This window comes from Aulostomus chinensis, chromosome 1 (genome assembly GCF_037954235.1).
Source record: "Aulostomus chinensis isolate RoL2024-O1b breed Wild chromosome 1, RoL_Achi_v1.0, whole genome shotgun sequence".
NCBI classification, from domain to species: Eukaryota; Metazoa; Chordata; class Actinopteri; order Syngnathiformes; family Aulostomidae; genus Aulostomus; species Aulostomus chinensis.
In genome coordinates this window covers 54,402,734-54,412,422 of record NC_141320.1, presented here as the reverse complement: position 1 = coordinate 54,412,422, position 9,689 = coordinate 54,402,734, and the positions used below count along the sequence as shown (strand labels likewise).

The window sequence follows — 9,689 nt, the reverse complement described above, 5'->3', positions numbered from 1 at the left end:
TATATCGAGCGAACCATACAGATCTAAATACGATTACTGTTTCACCTTCATTGAACCACCTGAAAACTACATCGAGCTAGCCATACGGATCTAAATACGATCACTGTTTAACCTTCATTGAACCACCTGAAAACTATATCGAGCTAACCATACAGATCTAAATACGATCACTGTTTTACCTTCATTGAACCACCTGAAAACTATATCAAGCGAACCATACAGATCTAAATACAATCACTGTTTTACCTTCACTGAACCACCTGAAAACTATATCGAGCTAACCATACAGATCTAAATACGATCACTGTTTTACCTTCATTGAACCACCTGAAAACTATATCGAGCTAACCATACAGATCTAAATACGATCACTGTTTTACCTTCATTGAACCACCTGAAAACTATATCGAGCTAACCATACAGATCTAAATACGATCACTGTTTTACCTTCATTGAACCACCTGAAAACTATATCAAGCGAACCATACAGATCTAAATATGATCACTGTTTTACCTTCATTGAACCACCTGAAAACTATATCAAGCTAACCATACAGATCGAAATACGATCACTGTTTTACCTTCATTGAACAACCTGAAAACTATATCGAGCGACCCATACAGATCTAAATACAATCACTGTTTAACCTTCATTGAACCACCTGAAAACTATATCAAGCTAACCATACAGATCTAAATACGGACCTCTACACACAGCAGAGTGTTCCGTTAATAGTTCTGCTTTTTTATGAAGGAAAAACATGGCCGCCCGCAGGCACTGCCGTAAAGTCTGACGTCAGTCGAGTTTCATATATATATATTCAGAGTTTAACTCCATATATTCAGGATTCATTATATATATTCAAAGTTTCATTCAATATATTCAAAGTTTCATTCAACATATTCAAAGTTTCATTCCATATATTCAGGGTTTCATTCAATATATTCAGAGTTTCACTCCATATATTCAGGATTCATTACATATATTCAAAGTTTCATTCAATATATTCAAGGTTTCATTCCATATATTCAAAGTTTCATTCAATATATTCAAAATTTCATTCCATATATTCAGGGTTTCATTCCATATATTCAGAGTTTCACTCCATATATTCAGGATTCATTATATATATTCAAAGTTTCATTATATATATTCAAAGTTTCATTCAATATATTCAAAGTTTCATTCAATATATTCAAAGTTTCATTCCATATATTCAGGGTTTCATTCAATATATTCAGAGTTTCACTCCATATATTCAGGATTCATTATATATATTCAAAGTTTCATTCAATATATTCAAAGTTTCATTCCATATATTCAGGGTTTCATTCAATATATTCAGAGTTTAACTCCATATATTCAGGATTCACTATATTTATTCAAAGTTTCATTCAATATATTCAGAGTTTCATTCCATATATTCAGGGTTTCATTCAATATATTCAGAGTTTCACTCCATATATTCAGGATTCATTATATATATTCAGAGTTTTGTATATATATTCAGAGTTTCATTCAATATATTCAGAGTTTTGTATATATATTCAGAGTTTCATTCAATATATTCAGATTTTTATTCCATATATTCAGAGTTTCATATATATATTCAAAGTTTCATTCCATATATTCAGATTTTCATTCAATATATTCAGAGTTTAATATATATATATTCAGAGTTTCATTCCATATATTCAGATTTTCATTCCATATATTCAGAGTTTCATACATATATATTCAGAGTTTCATTCCATATATTCAGATTTTCATTCCATATATTCAGATTTTCATTCAATATATTCAAAGTTTCATTCCATATATTCAGGGTTTCATTCAATATATTCAGAGTTTAACTCCATATATTCAGGGTTTCATTCAATATATTCAGAGTTTCACTCCATATATTCAGGATTCATTATATATATTCAAAGTTTCATTCAATATATTCAAAGTTTCATTCCATATATTCAGGGTTTCATTCAATATATTCAGAGTTTCACTCCATATATTCAGGATTCATTATATACATTCAAAGTTTCATTCAATATATTCAAAGTTTCATTCAACATATTCAAAGTTTCATTCCATATATTCAGGGTTTCATTCAATATATTCAGAGTTTCACTCCATATATTCAGGATTCATTATATATATTCAAAGTTTCATTCAATATATTCAAAGTTTCATTCCATATATTCAAAGTTTCATTCAATATATTAAAAATTTCATTCCATATATTCAGGGTTTCATTCCATATATTCAGAGTTTCACTCCATATATTCAGGATTCATAATATATATTCAAAGTTTCATTCAATATATTCAAAGTTTCATTCAATATATTCAAAGTTTCATTCAATATATTCAAAGTTTCATTCCATATATTCAGGGTTTCATTCAATATATTCAGAGTTTAACTCCATATATTCAGGATTCACTATATTTATTCAAAGTTTCATTCAATATATTCAGAGTTTCATTCCATATATTCAGGGTTTCATTCAATATATTCAGAGTTTCACTCCATATATTCAGGATTCATTATATATATTCAGAGTTTTGTATATATATTCAGAGTTTCATTCAATATATTCAGAGTTTTGTATATATATTCAGAGTTTCATTCAATATATTCAGATTTTTATTCCATATATTCAGAGTTTCATATATATATTCAAAGTTTCATTCCATATATTCAGATTTTCATTCAATATATTCAGAGTTTAATATATATATATTCAGAGTTTCATTCCATATATTCAGATTTTCATTCCATATATTCAGAGTTTCATACATATATATTCAGAGTTTCATTCCATATATTCAGATTTTCATTCCATATATTCAGATTTTCATTCAATATATTCAGAGTTTCATTCAATATATTCAAAGTTTCATTCCATATATTCAGGGTTTCATTCAATATATTCAGAGTTTCACTCCATATATTCAGGATTCATTATATACATTCAAAGTTTCATTCAATATATTCAAAGTTTCATTCAACATATTCATAGTTTCATTCCATATATTCAGGGTTTCATTCAATATATTCAGAGTTTCACTCCATATATTCAGGATTCATTATATATATTCAAAGTTTCATTCAATATATTCAAAGTTTCATTCCATATATTCAAAGTTTCATTCAATATATTAAAAATTTCATTCCATATATTCAGGGTTTCATTCCATATATTCAGAGTTTCACTCCATATATTCAGGATTCATTATATATATTCAAAGTTTCATTCAATATATTCAAAGTTTCATTCAATATATTCAAAGTTTCATTCAATATATTCAAAGTTTCATTCCATATATTCAGGGTTTCATTCAATATATTCAGAGTTTCACTCCATATATTCAGGATTCATTATATATATTCAAAGTTTCATTCAATATATTTAAAGTTTCATTCCATATATTCAAAGTTTCATCCAATATATTCAAAATTTCATTCCATATATTCAGGGTTTCATTCCATATATTCAGAGTTTCACTCCATATATTCAGGATTCATTATATATATTCAAAGTTTCATTCAATATATTCAGAGTTTCATTCCATATATTCAGGGTTTCATTCAATATATTCAGAGTTTCACTCCATATATTCAGGATTCATTATATATATTCAAAGTTTCATTCAATATATTCAAAGTTTCATTCAATATATTCAAAGTTTGATCCAGTATATGCAGTTTCATTCCATATATTCAGGGTTTCATTCAATATATTCAGAGTTTCACTCCATATATTCAGGATTCATTATATATATTCAAAGTTTCATTCAATACATTCAAAGTTTCATTCCATATATTCAAAGTTTCATCCAATATATTCAAAATTTCATTCCATATATTCAGGGTTTCATTCAATATATTCAGAGTTTCACTCCATATATTCGGGATTCATTATATATATTCAAAGTTTCATTCAATATATTCAGAGTTTCATTCCATATATTCAGGATTCATTATATATATTCAAAGTTTCATTCAATATATTTAAAGTTTCATTCCATATATTCAAAGTTTCATCCAATATATTCAAAATTTCATTCCATATATTCAGGGTTTCATTCCATATATTCAGAGTTTCACTCCATATATTCAGGATTCATTATATATATTCAAAGTTTCATTCAATATATTCAGAGTTTCATTCCATATATTCAGGGTTTCATTCAATATATTCAGAGTTTCACTCCATATATTCAGGATTCATTATATATATTCAAAGTTTCATTCAATATATTCAAAGTTTCATTCAATATATTCAAAGTTTGATCCAGTATATTCAGTTTCATTCCATATATTCAGGGTTTCATTCAATATATTCAGAGTTTCACTCCATATATTCAGGATTCATTATATATATTCAAAGTTTCATTCAATACATTCAAAGTTTCATTCCATATATTCAAAGTTTCATCCAATATATTCAAAATTTCATTCCATATATTCAGGGTTTCATTCAATATATTCAGAGTTTCACTCCATATATTCGGGATTCATTATATATATTCAAAGTTTCATTCAATATATTCAGAGTTTCATTCCATATATTCAGGGTTTCATTCAATATATTCAGAGTTTCACTCCATATATTCAGGATTCATTATATATATATTCAGAGTTTTGTATATATATTCAGAGTTTCATTCAATATATTCAGAGTTTTGTATATATATTCAGAGTTTCATTCAATATATTCAGATTTTTATTCCATATATTCAGAGTTTCATATATATATTCAAAGTTTCATTCCATATATTCAGATTTTCATTCCATATATTCAGATTTTCATTCCATATATTCAGATTTTCATTCAATATATTCAGAGTTTCATATATATGTATTCAGTTTCATTCAATATATTCAAGGTTTCGGCAAATCTCATTTGCATTTGTCTGTCTGTCCACAGTCGGCTGTGTGAGTAACGTGTCCAAAACTGACAATGTGTCGCCAATCATCAAATATGTTCAGTACTGAACTTACGTTCAGCCTGCATTGGTCTATGAATGTGGGCGATTCTTACTGTATATGAACAATATATGAAGAGCTACCCTTTCAGTTCACGAAATCCCTGCAGCTGCAGCAGCTTCTCCAGTCCCGGAGAAGTGCCGCGTCAGAGCGCAGTGCCATTACGCACGGCCGATCACTGTTTTACCTTCATTGATCCACCTGAAAACTATATCGAGCGAACCATACAGATCTAAATACGATCACTGTTTAACCTTCAATGAACCACCTGAAAACTATATCGAGGTAACCATACAGATCTAAATACGATCACTGTTTTACCTTCATTGATCCACCTGAAAACTATATCGAGCGAACCATACAGATCTAAATACGATCACTGTTTAACCTTCAATGAACCACCTGAAAACTATATCGAGCTAACCATACAGATCTAAATACGATCACTGTTTAACCTTCATTGAACCACCTGAAAACTATATCAAGCGAACCATACAGATCTAAATACGATCACTGTTTTACCTTCATTGAACCACCTGAAAACTATATCAAGCTAACCATACAGATCTAAATACGATCACTGTTTTACCTTCATTGAACCACCTGAAAACTATATCTAGCGAACCATACAGATCTAAATACGATCACTGTTTTACCTTCATTGAACCACTTGAAAACTATATCAAGCTAACCATACAGATCTAAATACGATCACTGTTTTACCTTCATTGAACCACCTGAAAACTATATCGAGCGAACCATACAGATCTAAATACGATCACTGTTTTACCTTCATTGAACCACTTGAAAACTATATCAAGCTAACCATACAGATCTAAATACGATCACTGTTTTACCTTCATTGAACCACCTGAAAACTATATCGAGCGAACCATACAGATCTAAATACGATCACTGTTTTACCTTCATTGAACCACCTGAAAACTATATCGAGCTAACCATACAGATCTAAATACGATCACTGTTTTACCTTCATTGAACCACCTGAAAACTATATCGAGCTAACCATCCAGATCTAAATACGATCACTGTTTTACCTTCATTGAACCACCTGAAAACTATATCAAGCTAACCGTACAGATCTAAATACGATCACTGTTTAACCTTCATTGATCCACCTGAAAACTATATCAAGCGAACCATACAGATCTAAATACGATCACTGTTTAACGTTCATTGAACCACCTGAAAACTATATCGAGCTAACCATACAGATCTAAATACGATCACTGTTTAACGTTCATTGAACCACCTGAAAACTATATCGAGCTAACCATACAGATCTAAATAGATCACTGTTTTACCTTCATTGAACCACCTGAAAACTATATCAAGCTAACCATACAGATCTAAATACGATCACTGTTTTACCTTCATTGAACCACCTGAAAACTATATCAAGCTAACCATACAGATCTAAATACGATCACTGTTTTACCTTCATTGAACCACCTGAAAACTATATCGAGCGAACCATACAGATCTAAATACGATCACTGTTTTACCTTCATTGAACCACCTGAAAACTATATCAAGCGAACCATACAGATCTAAATAGATCACTGTTTTACCTTCATTGAACCACCTGAAAACTATATCGAGCTAACCATACAGATCTAAATAGATCACTGTTTTACCTTCATTGAACCACTTGAAAACTATATCAAGCGAACCATACAGATCTAAATAGATCACTGTTTTACCTTCATTGAACCACTTGAAAACTATATCAAGCGAACCATACAGATCTAAATACGATCACTGTTTTACCTTCACTGAACCACCTGAAAACTATATCGAGCTAACCATACAGATCTAAATTCGATCACTGTTTTACCTTCATTGATCCACCTGAAAACTATATCGAGCTAACCATACAGATCATATATTCAAAGTTTCATTCAATATATTCAAAATTTCATTCCATATATTCAGGGTTTCATTCAATATATTCAGAGTTTCACTCCATATATTCAGGATTCATTATATATATTCAAAGTTTCATTCCATATATTCAGGGTTTCATTCAATATATTCAGAGTTTCACTCCATATTTTGAAGATTCATTATAGATATATTCAGAGTTTTGTATATATATATTCAGAGTTTCATTCAATATATTCAGAGTTTTGTATGTATATTCAGAGTTTCATTCAATATATTCAGAGTTTCATATATATATTCAGAGTTTCATATATATATTCAGATTTTCATATATATATTCAGAGTTTATTTCAATATATTCAGAGTTTCGTATATATCTTCAGAGTTTCGTATATATATTCAGAGTTTCATTCAATATATTCAGAGGTTCACTCAATATATTCAAAGATTAATTTCCTGAACGGCATGTATATATATGTGTGTATATATATACATATATATATATATATATATATATATATATATATATATATATATATAAATATAAAAATATTTTTTAGATATTAATACAATGTCGAAACCATTTGGAGTCAAATGCTTCAAGGAGCAACTTCCAACCAGTAAAGCCTGTCAATGGTGACTGGTGTCTTTACTGGTGTCTCTTTAGATGGTCAGGCTCAGACTGGACCAGCAGCTGGGAGTCTAAAGCTAAAGGGGCCTCACCAGAGGTTTTAGTCGGCACTTTAGAGCAGCGACTAAACTCCTGCCAGAGGAGCCGAGGGGCTGCACTGGTTCATCCACTGAAGACCAGTAGACCTGCTGGTGGAGACCAGGAAGTGCTTGAACAACAAGCCCACAACAGGACCATCAATGTGCACACTGGAAGACAACCAGTGGAGAGACTTAGAACCATGAAATGTGGCTCTGCTTCTGGTTCTGCTCAGGACTGGGACTGCCCAGTTCTGACTGATGACACGGATCCTAAAGGTCAAAGGTCAACTTTACTGTGACATCATCATCCATCACTGAAGGCCTCTTAGTGACATCTTCAGGATCAATGATGACTTCATTTTCCCACCATGACATTTGAATGTTCTATCAAAGTTCTTGAAGGTTCCCTATCAACCTGTTTAAATATGCAAATGAGGCATCAACTCCAAACGTCCACATATCAAAGCTGATCCTGAACCAGAGATGAGAACAGATTTCATCATTGATGAGTTGGTGTTGACGCCATGTTTGCTCATGTTTCCATTTCTTCTTCAGGCTGAGGGAGTGTGAGCTCTCAGAGAGAAGTTGTTCAGTTCTGTCTTCAGTTCTCAGCTCTCAGTCCTCCAGTCTGAGAGAACTGGACCTGAGTGGGAACCTGCTGCAGGATTCAGGAGTGGAGCTGCTGTCTGCTGGACTGGAGGATCCCCACTGTCACCTGGAAACTCTCAGGTCAGAGTCCAGCTCTCATCTTAGCAGGCCTCCACTCCACCCTCTCCTGGTGGGATATATATATATATGGGTTAGGGTTAGGGTTAATGTATATATGTTTATATATATTTATATATGTATATATGTATATATATGTATATATGTATATATATGTATATATGTATATATATGTATGTATATATATGTATATATACGTATATACATATATATGTATATATGTATATATATACACATATATATGTGTATATGTATATGTATATATCTGTGTATATGTATATGTATATGTATATATATGCGTATATGTATATGTATATATATGTATATGTATATGTATATATATATGCGTATATGTATATGTATATATATGTATATATGTATATGTATATATATGTATATATGAATATGTATATTATGTATATATATATATATATGTATATATATACATATTCATTTATTTATTAATACAATGTAGAAAGAAGGTTCCCGATCAACCTGTTTAAATATGCAAATGAGGCTTCAACTCCAAACGTCCACATATCAAAGCTGATCCTGAACCAGAGATGAGAGCAGATTTCATCATTGATGAGTTGGTGTTGACGCCATGTTTGCTCATGTTTCCATTTCTTCTTCAGGCTGAGGGGCTGTGAGCTCTCAGAGAGAAGTTGTTCAGTTCTGTCTTCAGTTCTCAGCTCTCAGTCCTCCAGTCTGAGACAACTGGACCTGAGCCTGAACCTGCTGCAGGATTCAGGAGTGGAGCTGCTGTGTGCTGGACTGGAGGATCCCCACTGTCACCTGGAAACTCTCAGGTCAGAGTCCAGCTCTCATCTTAGCAGGCCTCCACTCCACCCTCTCCTGGTGGGATATATATATATATATGGGTTAGGGTTAGGGTTAATGTATATATGTATATATATATTTATATATGTATATATGTATATATATGTATATATGTATATATATGTATATATGTATATATGTATGTATATATGTATATATACGTATATACATATATATGTATATATGTATATATATACGTATATATGTATATATGTGTATATGTATATGTATATATCTGTGTATATGTATATATATGTATATGTATATGTATATATATGCGTATATGTATATGTATATATATGTATATATGAATATGTATATTATGTATATATATTTTTATATGTATATATATATATATTCATTTATTTATTAATACAATGTAGAAAGAAGGTTCCCTATCAACCTGTTTAAATATGCAAATGAGGCTTCAACTCCAAACGTCTACATATCAAAGCTGATCCTGAACCAGAGATGAGAACAGATTTCATCATTGATGAGTTGGTGTTGACGCCATGTTTGC

The 9,689-nt window shown here is 30.7% G+C and overlaps 1 protein-coding gene across 5 annotated transcripts in view; it reads left to right on the top strand.

Moving 5' to 3' along the window:
• The window catches only part of LOC147272259 (NACHT, LRR and PYD domains-containing protein 3-like), a 28,760-nt gene that overhangs the window by 11,603 nt on the left and 7,468 nt on the right, over positions 1-9,689 (top strand). For 3 of the 5 annotated variants that reach the window (XR_015116411.1, XM_086205755.1, XM_086205911.1), the window contains exons 8-10: positions 7,560-7,886; positions 8,159-8,332; positions 8,965-9,138. Coding sequence is in view for 4 of the 5 variants with exons in the window: in XM_086205755.1 (XP_086061881.1) it covers positions 7,560-7,886; positions 8,159-8,332; positions 8,965-9,138 (675 nt within the window). In the remaining variant the exon portion in view is untranslated. The remainder of the gene's footprint in view (positions 1-7,559; positions 7,887-8,158; positions 8,333-8,964; positions 9,139-9,689) is intronic. The other 2 variants (XM_086206032.1, XM_086205830.1) reach the window with 1 other exon arrangement.